Below are 20,260 nucleotides of genomic sequence, written 5' to 3'. Positions count from 1 at the left end.
AAGAAGGAGGTTTTGTTAACTTCCTGCAATTTCAAGTTTCTATATCTACCTGGCTTCTATTCTCAGTCTTGAACAAAAGACAGCAATGCATATAAATAAATGTAGTAATGAATGGTTCTTCATATTTTATAATGAATGCATGAATACATGATTAACAGTTTCTGTGCTGAATAAATATAACCAGTAGGTTATCTAGGCTTTCCTAATCTGTTTTCCTTTAATTGCTGAAAATTTAAAAAGCAAAATTTATCCACTAATGTGTTTCAATCTCAAGGCATGCACTCAAAGCAGAAGCAAACTTAAACCTGATTGTCAGAGACACGTGAATTTCCATCATTATGACAATTTATGACAATGTACCTAATTTATTGTGAATTCACTTCTTCATTTTTGCAAGCATGGTTTATTTGCATAAAAATTAGCTGTGCTAAAATGTTAAGACAGAGCAGGAGAGTCTGGCAATGTGGGGTTGTATTTACTAGAATAGATTACATTTCCTTAGCACTTTCTATCCAAGGATATTGTGACATTTTATAAACAAGCTGAGACTTGCACACCCAATTTTATCTCTGTTCTACAAATAGGGATACTGAGGAACATGAGAAGATAGGTGCCAGGGGTCATGGGAAATAGGGCAAAACTCTCTTGGCTCACAGGCTGTGCCTGGTGTTTCTCCTGTATGCTGGAAAACCAGCAGGGAGTTAGTTCCATTGCCCAAAACTACACTTTCAAGACACTACAGTGACCAACCACTGACAACCACCTGCCTGGCCAAAGTTAACTTTTAAACCAAGGTCAAGGCATTTCCTACAAGTTCCAGTCCTGATGTTTGCATTCATCATTCTGCTGAACTCTATTTTATTTAACATGGTCATGTGACTCCTTAACGTAAAAAATGTAGATAATGGTTTCAGATGAGTTGATTGCTCCAAATCAATGTGAATAACTAACTTAAAATGCGCCGAGCCATTGCAAAATGCAAACATTTCATTACACTGGAAAGTTACATATTTTATACCTTTTCTTTCCTTGCTGCATAGCTCCGGTAAGGGACAAAAACAGGTCATGTTGTAACTGTTACAATACAATGGATCCATATTTGCAGGTAACCAACAGATTTGTTGAAGAAACCACAATACTAATATAAGTTATGCAATAAATGAAATTAAAAAAAAAAAAAAGAGGTTGAAATTTTCCGTAAGGCACTTGGTTATAGCAATCAGTTCACGTTTGTTGCTACATTCTATGGTGTTGCTTAATGCAGATTTCTCCTAATTAAATCAAGGATCAATGAACAGAGAAAGTGCATCAACTTGCAAAAAAATTTAAAACTGTTATTTTTATTTCGACTTTGCTCTTTGGTTTTTGGGGTTTTTTAATTTCTTTTTTATAAAGTTCAGAAGTACAAGTAGCACAAGTAAGACACATTTATTACTCAATGCAAAGAAATTTGAAGGATAGCAAAAGTACATGGCAATGATCTCACTGGAAACTATGGTATCTTTTCATTCAATATATTCATAGTATTGGACAATCTGTTGTAAATCTATGAAGTCAATCTTTCAGTGTAAAGAGTGAAAAGTTATCTTCCCAAATTCATAAAGAGAGATTATTTTAGAATGCCAAACCCCATAATTAGTCTGACCAAAAAAGGATTGATTTTCAGCTCCATCATGTTCAAAATGATCATGTAGTGGTGCTTTGACTCTTGACAAATTAGTGGAACTAATGATAACTCTCCAATATTGTAAAATTCAAATTACATTCATGAAAACTGGGTTCATTTGAAGCCCCTTTGGAAAACATCCTTATTTCCAAGTGACATTTAGCTGTGAAACTCAGCACTATTTGTTACCAAAGTGACTTTTTTTTGCTTTTAAAATAAGCAAGAATAACGGGGTTTTATAAATCCACAAATAATTTTATAAATCTTATGCTCAAAAACACAATAATGCTTACCATTTCATTTTGCTCAAGCCACATGAGAATAATTGTGTAATGTTTCCAAAGTTCCTCCACAGGATGAGATACATACTTCAATACCATTAAATGACACATATCCTAATTTTGTTTCTTCTTTTCTAAATTTGTCTCTGTTGCACAATGATTGAATTCCCCTTGCCAGTTCTACTGCTTCTTAGCAAACAGCAACACCAGGGGACTATTACTGCCTATTTTTATTAAGTACTTAAACTGGTTGCCATATTTTGGGGTAATGTTCAGAGATGTATCGATGCCAAGATTTCATAGCATAAAGAACAATTTTGTTATGTAGAAACAAAACTGCTTTGTTATCCACTGGGAGAGAGAGCATATGTAACATGACAACACTTCTGAGGAAGAAAGAGCCAGTTTGCTGGACAAACAGTTCCACAGCTGGGAATGGATGGATGGTGTTTCTCATGTGCAATATTAAATTATTTACTACTAACCTCAGGAGCATTCTCAAGACATACTTTTAAAAACATTCAATTTCCTTTTTAACATTTACATGTTTGTGATAGGAACCCCGCTGAAAGGTACTGATGAAGAAACTCAGATTATTTAGCTACATTTTTTTAAAAGTCTCCACAATGTATTTGTCTCAAATCTTGTTCCCATCTACAAATAAACTCCTTAGAACCAAGCTGAAATATATCTTATTTCACTATGATCTTGAAAAGTTTTTGTACCTAAAATAAGATATTTTTCAGCTCAGTTAAGATCTCCTGTGATGGCTGCATGTCCAAAATCCTCATCTGCTATACAGATGGGGAAACTCCTCCCACAAGCAATGGTAAAGACATATGAAGCCACAAGTGGAAGAAGTGGTTTCCTGAAAATATCAGAAGTCTCCCACATGCCTAGAGAGGAACAGAAGTACTTACAAGCAGATGCCTTTTGCCTTCTTTTCTCTAATTCAGTCTGCCCAGATGCTAAACACATTTCTCCTGCTATATCAGAGATGCATATTGCTTGACAGAGAAGTTCGAGTGCTTGATTACCAAATGTTCAACTTAAATTCATAGCTCTTTCTGATGTGTAAATCAGGGAAGCAAAAGAGAGAATGAGTCCTTCCACAGGCAGGCTATTTAAGCATGTGTGCAGCTGCAAGGTCATGACAAGCCCATTGAAGCCAACAGCATCTCTCCATGTTTAAACTTCACAGATCTGAGGGTTAGAACACACAGCTGAGCCTACCTACTCTGACAGCTTGTGTAAAGTTTTGCAGCTGCTCTTGCCCAAACTTAACAATGACCACCAGCCCTTTCCAGCCTGCTTCCTGCCCCCCACCATTTTTTTCCAAGCAGAGATATATTTGTGGATTTTCTTGGTGACTCTGCAGAGCCCTGGGAGGCAGAGCACAGAGCCCCATCAGCTACTGACCACAGGCATGCATGTACCTGGTGTCACATCAGAACTTCACAGAAAAACTCATCAGCTTTTCATTTGCAAATCAGAACACTACCTCAGTGCCCTCCCATGAGATCCCCACATAAAAGGACTTACAGAACCAAGTAGTGTGACACAAATGTCTTGATTTTGAGAATTACCCAATAAAAGTAAGTGGTGATTGTTATTTTGCATCCCTTTCTGAACTTTAAAATACCATGCTGTAACATACAATATTAGATTAGATTAATTAAAATATAATAGGGGAACTATATGCAGATTGTGAAATATTTTTAATTCTTCAAGGGTTTTTTGGTACAACTTAAACTTCTGGAGGATTTATTTCAAAACCTTCAAAAAGTTTCATTTAAACTTCATTGCTTTATGGTGCAAGAGCTTTTGTCCAGTTGCTTTTCCATTACTACACAAGAAATAGCCAAGCATTCTCAACACAATACTTCATTATTTTCCAGAAAGAGAACCAGTGTCCTTGTCCCAGATGTTCATGCCCCAGTATTCAGTAGGCATGATATATTCTCTTTGATAATCATGCTTTATGGTGCCCATCTCGGCTGAAGCATGTGTATTATTAATTGTGAAACAGGTGATAAAGCCAGAGCTCTTTAGCTGCTGACAGATATTTTAAAAAGAATAACCCTAGATTACATTATCTCCATCCTTAGACTCCAAGAATAGACCTACTTCTTCCACACTCAGCTGAACAATACCCTGAAAAAATCTGATCAAAGTGGGGAGGTAGAAAAGACCTCAGAAGGTTCCTTCCAACCTGAATTATTCTACACTTCTATGATCTGCAAGGTAGTAAAGGCCATTAAAAACTCTTTATTCATGACTATCAAATCAGTTGCTAAATTTTCCTCTCTTGCACTGTAAAATTACCTTTACTGAGGAAAAATCACTACAGTAAGCTGCAATAACTAGAGCAAGCTTGGGATCTTGAAAATGAAAATATGAAACAGCTTTTTATCCACCTAATTCAATTAAGTTAAAGTTGTGTTAGATATTCATAACTAATAATATGGGTTAACTTTTAGTTATTAATCACAGTAGAGCTCCTTAAATCACCCTGTGGTTCTTACTGGCTTCTGCACACTTAAAAAAAGAGGTATGAATTTTGCTCACCTGATTATGCTGCTGGGTAAATACCTTGGGTCTTTATGGGGTTTAGATGTTAGATGAAACATATTTTCCTAACTCAAGCAACACTGGTCTCTTCCCTTTCTCTTTTCCTTTCTTCAGCCTCTCTAATGAAATTATATTCATTTATGAGCTTAGCAGCAAAAATTGGTATCACCTGCTTTTATTTTTGTCCTGGTAACATAAGCACATCTACACTGGGTCACAATGAAAGTCTATCTAGTTCATATGCAGTTTTGAAAATGCCACAAGCAGATGTCCAGGGAAGAGAAAAAGAACATTAGTAGTATACAGTGATATTGCATACTGTCCCAGCCTCTGATCATGTGGGGAAAAATAACTCCCTGACACAGAATGATTTCTATGTGTTTAGAAATATATAACTCTTCTATGAAGTTTCTCAATCTCCTTTTGCACCCATGTAAATTTCTGGAGTACACAATGTCCTCTGTCAAGGAATCCCTCAGTAGATCGTGATGTACAGAGAACCATTTATCATTTATTTATAAAATGTCATGGTGATCTCTTTTTTGTTTCTTTCTAATTTTGTTTCTTTCTAATTTTGCTTCTTGCTCCTATTTATTCTGAACATATTTATTACTCACATTTTGAAACCCTGTTCGCACTATATTCAGCAGCAAAACTCTAGTTCTTTTTAACCCACAGCCACCTGTGCAAGTCACCAAAAGATTTTGTCTACAGAATACAGAACTGTGTGCAATACATTTAAGAGGGCTGCTCTTTGACTTTTTAATACTTAGCTTTCAGAGAAGAGTATAAAGCTCACTGTACTAGATTGTAAACTGGATTCTTATCAGAGAACTGTATGTTCCTTTCCATGATAAGAAGTAAGTTAGGATACCCTTACAAAACAAAGTTTTCATCTTCCTCTGCCTCGCGCGTGTCAGGAGCGCCTCTTCCACAAAGATCTAATTGCTCTTTTAACTCTGCCTTTCATTTGTCTACTTCCTTTAGTCCCAAAATAGTTCCCTGATACTTTTTGCAGCTGCCATCTCCTTAGAGAAATATCTTTGTTTCCCACAGGGGCACTCTGGTGACTGCTACAGCCAAGGCCCTGCAGAGGGAATCCCCCAGAGTTACGCATTTTCATCAGGTTAAGAAGCAGGAATCTGGTCAGAGGGTACTCCCTTCTGCATCCTAGCAAGTATTGACTGAGGAGCCAGATGAAGGTATCCATGTCTAATCAGAACTGATCAAATGCATCAGACAGAGATTTGCATAAACCCTAAGTTCATTTGTTAAGCTCACTAGGTCCAAGAGCTATGTAGACAACAAATCCCACAGCACAGCTGCTTGAATTACTCCAGTACTGAGATAATTAACTTCTCTGTGTGCTCTGAGGGGAAGATTTACAAAGGTTTCCTAAGCGTTGAGGTGGTCTAAATGTAGCTGACAAAGGCATGGTCTTAAGTTAGCTGATTGCTAAGAATCTGCTAGGATAAAAACAAATATATCCAAATATTCCCATAAATCCACCACTACTTTTAAGCTATGCTGATGATTGAAGTCACTCTCCTATAAGCACTTGCTAAAAGCAAGACCTTTAGATTTTCTTTCTTGTTAAATCATCCGGAACAGCTTTACACAGGAGTTTCATATATACCACTAGTCCTAACTAAAAAAACCAAACCAAACAAACAACAAAACAAACCAAATAAACAAAACAAAACAAAAACAAAAAAACAAAAAAATCTTAGCAGTATACTGACAATATACATATCTAATAGCAACTGGAGAGCAGTGAAAAGGAAGTAAACTGTAATGCTTGTGGCTAGGAATATGTCATTTGAATTTGTACATCCCGAGTGATTCAGAACATACAGTAAGAGAATATCATGCTGATTAACTGGGGAATTATGGAATTGTGAGCAATTTAGCTTTTTGCTTTTTATAGGGACTGAACCAAGAAATCTCAAGTGCCTTCTTGATGAAACAGTAAAACAAATAGATTAATTAACTAGAGTAGAAATTATATCACCAGTTTTCTAGGAAGATTTAGATACTGGAATACCAGGAAATGTAATTCAAATTGGCTCACAAAGGGAGGTATTTTTGAGAATTACAAATTGGCATGAAAATCATAAACAGAGTAAGATCAGGATGAGATTTGGTGTCTTTGCTAATATCCAGGACTAAAACTTTTTTTAAAAAATTTATTATTTAATAATGGAAAAACATTAATGGAATTTTCAGGTTTTCAAGTCAGGCGAGAACAAAGACTATTTAAAAGGTATTGCAAATGCACAGAAAACAACATTAAGAAAATAATCTCAAAGCACTGGAGGCGAAGAAAAATGTGAGAAAATATATTTCAATATGCATTTCAAGGGGAGAGAGAGATGAAAACGAGTTCTACTGAGATAGACTTCAGGAGGCCAAATATTCATACTAGCATGTAATTAAAAATAATCCTGTGATTTGGATATATTTAACTACATCTTGGAAAAGAAAGAGAGCATTATTTCTCATATTACTTTGGTATAAGAAAAAAATGGAGTTAAATTTTGCTATAACAAAGCAAATCCACAGAAAGTAGAAATTGCTCAAAGAGAGCATTAACTCAAAGCTCAAAGAGACCTTTAAATACTCAATTATTGAGGAAAGTTGAAAATAATTAAGTATAGCTTGGTTCACATTTGACTAGACTGACAGCATTTACAAATATTTTAAGATCATAACAAAAAAGTAGAATAGTTATTCAGTATGAGACTCTCATATTAATAGCCTGAAATTAAACATGGAAAAATTGAGGCTGAGTATCAGGAAAGCTTCCTGGCAGTGAAACAAACTGGCTCCCAGGGGAAACAATGGAATCTACATGGCTTTAAACTTTTAAAACTAGACTAGACAATAACAATCAGTGTAAGGGAATATTTTTGTATTGGCATAAGATATATTACTTGATACTGGTGGGTCGTTGCCATCTCTGGTTTCCATAATTCTGCGAAGAAATACATAAACCCCCCCTGCAGAAAATCACAGATCAAAAAAAAAAAAGACCTGTGTTTAATAGAAAAGCTTTTAGTTATTCAAATGAAATTCCCAAAAATCATTCAAAATATAAGGAGGGATAACCTATGTTCTGTTGATTTGGTGTATTAGGTTGAAAGTAACTATGCTGCCAAGTAACTCTGTAATGTGTTTTGTGAATTTAAGTTGTTGTCATGGTGACTACAGTTGGTCCATAGGTGTCTTTTTCTCATTTAAAATCTAAAGAGATATTTTTAATAAAGCAAACGGGAAAATGTTTTTAGTTTAAAGTTTAACCCCTCTGTTAAATATTTCCTCTTAATAATATGCTAAAACTTTTCAACTCCTCTTGATACTCATTCCTTCCTGCACTCCCTGTTTTCTTTACAAACAGAACAGTTTACGTTTAGTGCCAATTACTGATCTTGCTTAACTTGCATGCAAACCTGGCTGACGTCAGCACGAATGCACAGGTGTAACTTCCACTGAGCAGCAGTCAGCCAGCCGTAGGCAGTTAAGAACTGTGCTGTGCACTAACATGCCATTAAATACCATGATTGTCCCCATTCAGAATGTTTTAACAAGCTGCACAGTTTACTGATGTGTCTTTGCGGATACTGTCCCAATTTAAGTCTTTAACTGCTAAGAAACAAGCTTACCCTTTATGCCCTAAATGAGACCAAAAAAATGCCTGGAGCAAAGTTGTTCCGCCTGCTATTCATGTCACAGAGAAACAAAAGTTAATATTCATTTACTGGCTAATCTTTGTAACATGGAAACGTTTTGCTTTCCAAAATTAGGTGGTTGATTCAGGGTGAGTTATAAAAACCTCCTGTTTGTTTGAGAAACAAATCTGAACTGGCAAAATATTTAAAGCAGTGTTCAAAAACTATCATGAAACAGGATTACAGAGAAAACAAATCACATAACAGGAAGATATATTCCTTTTTAAAAAGTTAATAAATAAGAAAGATCTTTTCATGCTGAGGACAATTAGGGGAAAGAGCGTCGTTGCAATACAGTGATTTTGTACCTTTTAAAACTGTTGTAATTAACTCTGACATACTAAAATAGTATTACTGGTGGAAAAAGTAATAGTGAGAAAGTGCTAATAAATCCAAGGAAAACATGATACTTATTTGTGAAGCTGAAGGTTTGATGGCTCTGTAGTTAAGGATGCCTTGTGGCTTTTAGAGCTCTGTTTATATTTCCAATACACTATGCAAACTTGCTACAACTAAAAAAAACATGCAGTAATGGAACCAGAGAGGAACAGGCCATGCTGTGAACAATCATTCTGTGATACAGCCATTGCAGGGTCGTGTCCCCAGAATGGCCAAGAGATATGCAGTCCATCTTCCAGATTTCTTTTGCTGTCCAAGAGACATGCACCCCTCTGCACAAGGCAACATAAACTTAGCCTGTCGTTCAGGGGTGAAAGTAGAATTTAAATGGCAATAGGTCTACTACTGACCCTAATTTCATTGCAAATTGGAATTTAAAAATTCTCAGCATAATTAAATACAGAAGGGGGATTAAATTAATGACACAAAAGTGATAAAACATATCTACAGGGACCCATCCTTGAGATAATTTGCTGGCCTTCACTGTAAAGAACATAGTACATACATGTGAATTATTGACTAAAGTGATGAATCTGGAATATCAGGGCTAACTTTAGCCCAACTGTTTTACATAGTGCATATTTACATAATGTTCGGACAGCGCTAACTTCCTATTCCACCAAACTGGGGTAAAAGTGACTGATACCCAGTGCAATGACCATCTTACACACTCCCAGCACCCACTTTCAGTGCTACTTTCAGTTTCTCCAGAAGGGACCTGGTAGGGTGGCCACAAGCTGAGTCACTTCAGCAACCTGAAGGAAATGACAGCACTCTTCACAGCCCAGGTAAACAAAAACTGGGACAGGGCTCTCCCCAGCTCACCTGCTCACACTGACTCACCTCTTGGCTGCTGCTGTATGTTGCTGTGACAGGGAGGGGAAGGGAACACACAGCCAAGAGCTCCTCAGTGTAGTGTAGGTGTAGTCTGAGACTTTACTCTTAATGACACTGCAGGGTGTTATTCCAGTCTCAGTGGAACATAAAATAGGCTGTTTCTTACCAAAGCTGTGCCTAGAACAGCAGACAGGCTCTGGTTTTTTGAACACAGCATTGTCTCTGGTTACATCACAGGTAAGAAGCTCCCTTGGCGTCCTTAGTGTGTGTTGTTCAATGAAGGTCCCATGGCTGCTGCAATCAAATAGCTGTTTTCTTTTGGGGAATTATGTACCTTCTGAATTCACATGACAGTACAAACCAACAGACTAACTGAGAGGTGTTTCTAGCTTACAGGCCACCCAGCTTGATACCTAATCACCTTCACTTTTACCCATTAGGGCAACCTTGTGTAAACTCTCAGAATTCTGTTTACTTCCAGCAATAGGTCCAAATTACCATGGTTTTCTGTTCATCTCTTCTTTACACAAGGACTTAGAAAGGAGACACCAATGAAGTTTAGATGCAGCCAGAAACTGTATTTTGAAAGGAAATCAACAATTTGAAAAGGCCTTTGCACAAGGTCATACCTAGCGTCAGATTGAGAAAACAATGCATTAGCTGAGTAATTTTTCTGATCTCAGTAGAGGAAAACCTTGCATTGAGTGTTTTCAATGCTAGTCTTGACATATTCTTTTCTGTACCTATATTTGTAGAAAGATTGTTTAACTAAGCATTAGAGCCTTGAGATGTGCTCACATGCAGGATTGTCTCTGTGTATGCTGTAGCTTAGATTAGCTACTAAGCCATTTTCTGCCTGGAAAAAGAAGGTAACACTGAGAAATACAACAGGTTGACGAAGTTGTAGCGAAAGAGAAGCTATCAAATAGGTAAACTGTAAGGAAAAAAACACAATAGAATGTACAAAACTTTAAGCAGAGCAACAAGGACTTAAAATATCAACAGAAAGCTGATTAAAAGTAATGAGATCAAAGGGACACTTTCAGCAAATTTTATATAAATTATGTAAGAAACAGCAGAAGTGGGTTGCAGTACAGATTTTCCCATAAATCTCTTTTAGTATATAGACTCTCCAAACCAAGTGGCATGAGGTGAGGGTATTTTGAAGCACTGGTAAATCTACAAGTGAATCTGCTTCTTAATCCATTTTGTACCTCTCTCCTCTATCCTGGGAAAATTTCAAAACTGCTGACAGGCCCAGCATGGAAAACCATTACTTAGTACAGTTTCCCATGCAACATTTCCTTACCTGTTCATGCGCTAATGATCAAACAGAGTTCTTGCCCACATCTCTTTGAAGAGGGTTACATAATACTAGAGGCAACTCTGTAATGCTACAGAAACTATTTGCAATCTTTCACCCTTCATGAGCAAATATTAGTTTTAACATAAAAAGAAGAAAGGCAGAAGAATGAAACTCTTCAGAAAACATTTTCAGTCAAGAATATCTATTGTTTACTGTAATGCTGTTCATAATGTAATAAGTGGTAGCCCTTATTTATTTCTAAAAGCATATCTGAAGATACAATCAACACTTAAAGACGTCAGTGTTCACTGAGCATGAACATCTGTATTTAATGCAGAATAAGAAGCAAAGAAGAAAGTTTCAGGCATGTTTTCAGGATAATCAATTTTTAGGTCACAACCTTAGTCTGGACACAGCAAGACTTAGCAGAGAGTCCACATTCCAAAACTGTTCATTCTCTATTTTTTGAGTCTGCCTTGAAGGGGACCTGAGCAATCAGCAGCTTTAAATGAAATTATAATTCTACCGAAGTGCGAAATTGAATCCAAAAAATGAAAGTTTTTCTCTCCTTTTTCAAAATACATGAGACTTCTAAAAGACTGTGGGGACACTCAAATCTACATAATAAACACAATATAAAAATGGTGAGGAACCAGCCGAGGCTTCAAAAGCTGTGTGATTGCTCTTTAAAATATGCAGTTTCACAGAACTATATACCTCAGTCAGTCAAACCCTTTTTATAGAATGTGGTTTTAGACTCTATTATTGGAAGGAATTAAAATTAAGTGGTTTTTATATATCAAAAAAGTAAGATCATCTAAACAAACTGTAGGCTGACCACCAGTTCTGTGTCAGACAGAAATTAGTTCCCAAATTAGAAGGCTAAAATATCTTAAAATCATATCCCTTTTCTATTAGATTTTTTTAAAAGAAATTCAAGTTCCCCCTTTTCATGAAACAGAAACTGTTCTGAAGTAATTTTACAAAGAATTCTACTCTACTTTCACAGCAACTAAATAATTAAGATTTGTACTGTGGCAAACACATTTTACACAGATGAGAATAGAGGACTAACAGTCAAGAAGAATAACAGAGAAAAGGTTACAAAAGGAATTTTCCCATGAGCTTTTTGCTCCCTGCATGCTATAAACCTTCTCATCTGAGAAAACTCAGATGGTCACATCATACCAAAAATTACCAAGTGAAGTGGGGGTAGGATAGTAAGTGACTTTGCCAAGCAATGACACTGTTTATGCTCTCTTGTTCCCCTGATGACAGTACTGCGTTCTCATAGTAAAACAGATTTTAGAGGTTTTCTTTGCAGTAACTACTGAGAGTGAAGAAAGAACTAGTACAGAGAAAAGCATAACTAAAACAAATACTAAAGGCAGAATCAAGTATTTCTTGGTATTTTTCTGATTCATATACTCCCTGAGAATGCATGATATTTTCATTGTTTAGTAGAAGTCTGTGGATAAATTTGTGTCCTTTATTTTTTGTTTCTCTTTAACAGCAAATTTTTAATACCTTTTCTGTCATGGCCAGAACAGATTGTGGAAATATTTAATAGCACTGGTTTATGTTTCACTTTGTTCTATTTCTACAAAGGTTGGGGGGTTGGGGTGAAGGAATGTTTGCTAATGCAGCAAAAGTAACTAGGTAACTACTCATTTATTAAAGCTGTGTATGTCAGGACTTCAGTTTTAGAGTATCAAAAAAGAAAAACCTGGCACAAAAAACGGGCCAGCATTTCAACTTTCTGCTTTCTGGACTAACTGCATGATATTGTACATGGAGCTGTCAGGAAGAAAGCAGCCTGAACATATGCTGTTATTGTGCTGAGATCAAAATTAAGATGTTTTTCTCTTTACTCTTTTTTCCACATGAATGTAAATAAAACCCAGAATCTGTGAAGGCTTTTGATATGCTTTACCGAGCAGATTCTTACTCAGCTTTACATAGTGGTTGTAGTTTTAATTATTTTGACAACCTTGAATTTTTGCCCTGAGCTTCAGGTCTGCAGGAATCAGGAATCTCACAGCAAAATTGCAAACAAAAGCACTCTGGAGAACAATGTGACTATCTTGGAAAGTCCCCTAGCATATCTGCTTTGGTATTTCAAACCCAACCCAGTTGGCACAGGGGAGCTGTGAAGACAGAGTCTCTCTCTGAGTGGGACAGAATCCCCTGGGGACTGTGTCTAACAACCCTACCAAGCTAAAAACCAGTCTATTACCACAAGATTTTGTAAAAGGTTTTTCTATTAAATCAAGATAAAACTTCTTGAAGCCAATAAAAGATAGAAAGCAGATGACAAAGTGACCTGTCTGTTCCATTTCAAGTACCAAGAAATCCAAAAACCCCTTGAAAGTAAAACCACCAGGATTTCAAAGTGGGTTTGGCGAGGTTATAAATTAAGGAAACAGGTCTTTCTAAGCAAAGGGCAAAGTGTTAGGTAACTTTTACCCAACTGCATTTTGCAATTTGCATTACATCTACCACATTTACATCTTTGTTGTCCTTATTTCCCACTTGAACTGTATTACTGCCCAGAGGCCTGTTTGCTTGTAAAAGCTGATTTTCTTCCAGAAATGCTCAGTCCCCCCATCTCCTGCAGCGACCTCCTACAGCAGATGTTACCTCTGCTGCAGGAGCACTGAACAGCACAGCCAGGTTATTTGGCTCTTATCAGGGCTGCAGGTGGGGCATCATTGCGTCAGCAGATTATAGCTCCCATTCAAGAAATGGCATCCAAAGGATATAAATTTGTTTAAAATTAAAATATTTTCATTTCCCTTTAAACACCATTTTCTTACAGCTTGTTGTCCTGTGCTAATTCAGTTCATATTCACATTAGCAATTTGTTCCTGCAAATGCTCTCCAGTTTGTTAAATTTTTATCGTGAAATATTTTGATTCGGAGATAGAGCACTAATCTCCAAAGCAGAATAGAAATAGACTGTATACACTTTTAATGAGACATAGCTTTTCTATCTACTTCAATCAGTTTATAACCGCCAGCAATCACTGTAATCTGCATGAGGTTCCATAAATATTGGGGGAAAAAAACCCAACCTACTTATATCTATAATGTGCCTAGAATTCACTGATAAAAAGTTTTTCAGGAGAAGATAAAATAATTTACATATAAGAAAGTACTTTTAATGTATTAACTTACCCCATCCAAAAAAAAACCACTTTGCTCAAGGTCAGATACCATCAAAGTTTTCCATATTGTGACTTCAGCTTAAATAACACCAGTGTTTTGAGATGCCCTTCTCCAAAAAGGCAATAAAAAAGGGAGGTTATTTATTTGTGTTGAGAGGTATTCAAAAGAAGAAAAAGCTCTGAAAAGATAGACTGCAGACATTTCTAACCAAGTCTGTATGTGTCCCAGAGAGAGATTACTTATTTTGATCATGACTGGACACATTTTAGATTAAAATACAAGGACAAAAATAATATATTATTCTCAATAGTACATACATATATAAAAAATTCAAGTTCTGAACATGTTCTAAATTTCTCTACAGTTTCTTTGCAAAGCTACTTTACCACTTTTATTTACAGCCAGAGTCACAAATTTTTGTAGGAGTTGCTGAGGGGTTTATTTTGGAAGGAAATGTGAAATATTCAGTAGCCAGAATGTCCTCACAGAAATCACCTGTCAGCTTCCTTGGTACTCCTAGAGTTTATGACTCCAGCACGCCCAGTAGAAACATTTAGCACCAGGTGTTTGAAATAAACCAAATATTCCCAAAGCAGAAAATGGAAAGAACTCCAAAAAGTTAGGAAGTGCATTTTACGCAAAGTGAAGCACACCTTTGTAAACTTGATTCACCAATTCCTAACAATAGCTTTTAACATTTAGTCTTGCAAATTTATAACTTTTTTTTATCCTAAAATGCAACTTTACTTTCCAACATCTATAATTCTGTTGGTTTCTGCTCAAATTAAGGAACGCTTTTAGCTGCAAGTCTTAAATATCAAAAGTTCATTGGCAAGTCTTAAATCACAAAAAAATGGATCTCTTTTATAAGATTTCAAGGAGGCAAACACCTCGGTCCTGAAACTGCAAGCCAGTACCATATTCAAAGACCACTTTAGAGAAAAGAAAATCTGCCACAATTTTGCCCAGGCCTAATTCACATCTTGAACACTGAACAAATTAAAAACAAATAAACAGAACCACAAATCACTCTTTCTACAATTAACAGCATGTTTAACTAGAGCTAAAAAATATATAAATATTTTTGAAGCTGCAATGACCTGCTTGGTGCTTTCAGACAGAAGTTTGGGACCAAAGACAGTTTTACTTCCCGTAAACCATTGTTTGCATGTTTGCAAAAAAACTGTGTCAAACAAAAGATGTTCCTCTTTGGACCTGATATTTCACACATGGTATTTCCTGATGCAATTTGTGTCTGTCTGGTCAAATTTCAGCTTTAGCAACATGGGAACATTCTAGATTTTCATAAAATTGTTATAAAATTGATAGAATGTTAGTCCTGGTATGAAGTTTTTATTTCTTTGCCAGAAGTATTTCATATAGATTTGTATCAGACATAGTTAATATCTGGTAAATGACATATTGGAATAAAATGCACAGGAATTGGTGTCTACTGAGCTCAGAAGGTGCTTGGTATTTCCACACCAATGGAGCCAGACTGCTCCAGCAAAGGGCCACAAAAAGATTGTGGACTGAAGTCTCTCTTATACAAGGGCAAATGCAGAGCCTACCTGAGTATTTGTGACATCATGTTTCCTTTAGTGATGAAGATCTGACTTTCAATATCCTAGCCATTACTTTGGAATCTTAAGGTACATTGTAAAAGTTCATCCTTTTTTCAGTAAAACTGCAATCCTCAAAGAGCTATGTCAGATGCTGAGGAACGTTAGATATGTGTTGCAACGGATGTGAGAATCTACTGAATCAGCACTATGTGGCTTCAGTGATGTTCTGTTTACAAGCTCAGCATTATTAATAAAGAACTTAAAATCCCCTCAGGCCCTCATGAAATTATTCTGTGAAGGGGGTCTGGGAAATCAGTGTTGGAGTTTATAGAACAATTACACTTGGACTTTTACATACGGAAGAGATTAAAACTACTTTTGTTTAGACTGCTTGCTCACTTCTTCTTCCACCAGAAAGTCCATCAGAGGACAAACAAAGAACTGTTCACATGAAGGCCCACACTAAAGACAAGCTGCTCTCTTGGAGATTGCTGGGAAGGAATTTATTGCTTGCCAACAGAGTTTCACCATGTTCAAGAATTCTTCACCAATGGCTAAAGCTATCCATCTAGGCACAGCTGTGTGCAATACTTCCAACATTGTAAGGATTTTCCTGGACAGCTTCCACATAGATGTCAAGCAACTTTTCTCATAAGATTTTGGAAGGATTTTTAATCATCTGGGATAAAAGAGTATGATTAAAGGATGGCTGGCTCAGCTGGTGCTGACAAATATACTGGCATCTGCTATACCTCCTCCTGAAAATTCTTTTCCAAGGGAGCCAGATCAGTAACAGACTGAGCAATAGGGGGAACAAATATGTCTTTCATGGTCTTTGTGGTGAAACCTTATGGAGTTTTGAGATATCCCACTTGAAGAGCTGAGGCCCAGGCAGAAGGATCCCTGTAAGCAGGAAATTAGGAATGTCTGTTGCAGGGAACTTCAGAGAGACAGGATCCATGTGGTTGGAAGTGTAAAGTCTCTCTGTTGCCTTGCAAATCTGATGAGTACTGCAATAAACCTAGACCCTTTGGAGGGTACCAAGGTAGACACCAAGAAACTCTGTAAGGGAGCCCAATGTCATTTTGCTTTACAAATGTGTGTTGACTATTGCATGGCGTTAGAAGGCTGGATAACAAATTCAAATAAAATTATTCATTGATAAGTACATCTTTTAACTAATGAATTCGTTTTAATTGCTATTTTAATTACTAAAATCTGACCACAAATTCACATCATTGAAACAACAGAAGATTTCATAAAGTACTTAGAACAATCAACGAAGTTTAAACTACACCTCATCATTAAAGTTTGCAATTGTTCAAATCTTCCCTCTGTTTGATTTATGGAAGGGGTTTCTAATACCTTAAGGAAGTGTCCTAATTGTCATAGGATAATCACAAAGTGGATCTTCAGTCACTCCTTTGCTGAGTACTGAAAAAAATCACAAACCTAAGTTTGAAAATAGTTATTTAACCCAGTGACTGAGATAATAGCATGGCAGCCATAAGGTGGAATTTGTTTCTATCCCAGCAGATACTTAATTTAAGTGGCCAAATATAAAAAGAAGACACAATGAGGCCAAGCCCAAAATACCTTCTGATCAAGTGATTAAGTAATTTTATATCAGGTCAGATCATTTGAACTGAGTAATTTTGTTTAACTGAATATATGTAATAGATTTTGTTGTTGCTGCTGTTGTTAAGCTTTCAAATAAACAGATAAATATACACATGTAGTCTTGCATAAGTATCATGAGGGATGCCAGCCAAAAATGAATCATCTGAATATTGTACTTAAAGGGAATAAAGTACTGTTTTTGACATATAACAAGGGAATTTAAGTAGATGTAAAAGTGACATACCTCTGTGTCTGGACCTGGTGGGATCAACATTGGAACACCAGTATCCAACCAGGTGCTTATAACGCAAGGAAGATTTTGAAAGCTGGCTATGCAACTGGAGAGAAAAGCTATGAATATAAGGGACTGAATGCCTTACAGTAAAATTCCTGGATATAGATAGATAGATATAGATGATATAGATATAGATAGATATAGATATATGTGTATGTGTGTGTGTGTGTGTGTGTGTGTGTGTGTGTGCATATTAAATAGAGGAGTCTACAGGGTCTAAGTAAGGGGCAAAAACTCAAAAGGAGATGTATTTCTATCCAGCAAAGTTAGTGGATAGATAGTATTTCTATCCAGCATAGAAGTGAAGAAGCAAGTTTAAACCAGAGAAAAGAGCACTAGAGCTGTCTTTCAAACAAAAATAATTAAGCATTAAGTAACTTACAAAAATTACAGAAGAATCTTTATTGCTGATCATTTTACCTCCTTCCCAGAAGATATTATTTATCTAATAAGTGCTACTGGATTTGAAGTAGAGATTTATTCTGAGTAACTATATGCACTCTATTAGCATGAAGTCAAGAAAGGTAAATAGAGTTGTCCCTTTTGTTTGTAAAACCCATTAATGCATAAACTAAAACAAACCAGTATTTATTTATAAATAAATTACTATATGATCATTTAACTATTCCTAATTGTCATTTGCCTGCTTTGTTCAGTTGTAAATTTCTACATAAAAGAGGATCTGAAAGAACTGATTCTTGCTCTTGGAGCAGTGAAAAATCTCTAAAGCCATTTGTCATTTTTTAAAATTACTGCACACTGTGAAACTGTAACACCCAGATTCTTTTTGCAATAGATCATCTGGTATTGATGTACTGCACCATATATATAACAAAGGTAACATTAACAATACTGTACTGTTTCTCAATTGGACTTCACACAGAGCAGCATCACTCTTGAGAGATATGCAGCATCTGTCCAGCAGCTGGACTAAAGCTTCTGCAGAGCTACATAGTTTAAACTAAACTGCTCTCATTAAAGAAATGTTATTTTGCAAACCAATTCAAAGACTGTTGTATGTACCACACTTACTCAAACTTTTGATTACATGTCCTTAAAGAGAAAAACTTATGAATATGTCCGGGTTGATAACTAACTTGCTTCTAACTTCTTTCAAATCTGATTATTTTTTAGGTAAATGCAATGTGGTTATTTCCATCTACTGCAGATGTCTTAATGTTTTCCTTTTCATTGGTAGGAGAATCAAAGTAAAAATAACTCTGTGTTCAATCCAAACCAGTGCTGGATAAAATGTTTATTTACCTTGTATTAACTGATACTGTGAAACCCTAAATGTCAAGAGTTTTCAACCCTAAGAGACAGAGTTTTCTTATGTGCAGTATTCTCAATTTCATTAGACTTATCATGACTACTAATGGGCACAGTTATTTGCAGAATCACATCCTTATTTAAGTAAAGAAACACCATCGAAGGATAATCAGGGAAAAGAATACGACTATAATGAAATCAAACCCTTTTAACAAACCAGTAAGTTTCTATAAGAGCTTATTTGGCAGTCTCTGAAGGCCACTTCACATCGAAGTTTCAGACATCTGTGCTGCAGCCTACAAAATACCACATTAATGGATCTGTTCAGGATCTACACAGCATCTTGGGAGAGAGACAATAGCAAACCAATTAATCCACTCCACATTCTGTGAAAACTCACTATACAAAATACGAGGAGTTTCATGTATGAACACCTCCCTTCCTCTTGCTTTAAACCAACCCTTGTAGAATAGCAGGTGTGCTTTCAGACATCTAAACCTGAAGAACTTGTAATCCACGCTGTTTCCTTACTAGCTTGTATTTCACTTAATTTCATAAGACACTTCTCTAGAGTGTCTTCAGCATGTTTAATTCATTTTGCTTTCATTCCTGAATTTAATCACAGCTTATTTACCATCAGAATAGATACAAAAATGCATTTGGTGCATTTAGCCCATGCTAAGTTTAGCTGGAGTCACATTCCATCTTAAAATGAGAGGTGCTAACTCCTGGCTTTATTGCCCATGTGAGCAGTTCTTCCAGTGCCAAGTCAAACATTAATTTCAACCTCCTTTGGCAAGTATTTAAACTAATTTATTTGACTGCACTATAATGAAGGAGAACTTACTGCTACTGGGCATCCTCTGGGAGATAATTCCTAACAGCAAAGACACAGTAACCACCATGTAGTCTTCGCAGTCTTTTGACTAGAGATTTGTTTATACCTTTTTTGCTTATACTCAGTACTGCAGCCCTGATCTGTTTTCTCCACGTGGTAGGTGAGATTTAATACATACTAGTTTGTAATGTGTGATATAAGTTAGACATTACTATGGTCTTCAGGTCATAGTAATCTCTCATGCAGTAATAGTCTAATGAAGATATGAGACCAACTGAAGTAGCCTGCTAAATTCACCTGTTGATAAAAGTCATGGAGGCAGGTCTTTCTATTGCTATTTCAGATGCTACAGAGGAAAAAAATCACAGTGGCTGGAAAGCAAAATGATGCCAACACCACTATCTCCTCTTCAGTCTGCATCTGGTAAGTCTTGGCCCATGTCCACACTGTGGACATCCACCCTGATGTTGATAATCAGGCTCTGTATTCCTGACAAAGAAAGCTAGGCAGATCTACCACTCAGTCTAGGAAATATATGCCAAGAAAGTCCCTCCATAGCTCAAGAGAGCAGCAGGAGGACGTTTTTGAGTGTGAAATTTCCCAGAACAATAGATTTCATCAAGATGAATATAAAGCATGGATTGAGGAAATTAGCAAACTATTGAAGACTGCAGTTTTATCAGCAGCCTCATAAAACCAGCCACTGCCTACTCATGT

General features: G+C 36.3%; 1 protein-coding gene across 10 annotated transcripts in view; it reads right to left on the bottom strand.

Annotated features, from left to right (window-relative positions):
- The window catches only part of PDE1A (phosphodiesterase 1A), a 193,848-nt gene that overhangs the window by 72,811 nt on the left and 100,777 nt on the right, over nucleotides 1–20,260 (bottom strand). The window contains exon 1 of one of the 10 annotated variants that reach the window (XM_085066300.1): nucleotides 4,516–4,592. The exons of 8 other annotated variants lie outside the window; for them this stretch is intronic. In XM_085066300.1, the coding sequence (XP_084922426.1) occupies nucleotides 4,516–4,577 (62 nt within the window). In that variant the 5' untranslated portion in view covers nucleotides 4,578–4,592. Of the gene's footprint in view, nucleotides 1–2,867; nucleotides 3,015–4,515; nucleotides 4,593–20,260 lie in introns of those variants that run through there. One more of the 10 variants, XM_085066305.1, reaches the window with a different exon arrangement.

Source organism: Lichenostomus cassidix, chromosome 7 (genome assembly GCF_008360975.1).
Source record: "Lichenostomus cassidix isolate B80296 chromosome 7, HeHo_3.0, whole genome shotgun sequence".
NCBI lineage: Eukaryota > Metazoa > Chordata > Aves > Passeriformes > Meliphagidae > Lichenostomus > Lichenostomus cassidix.
The sequence above is the reverse complement of the archived record's forward strand: the minus strand, read 5'-3'. Positions and strand labels throughout refer to the sequence as shown.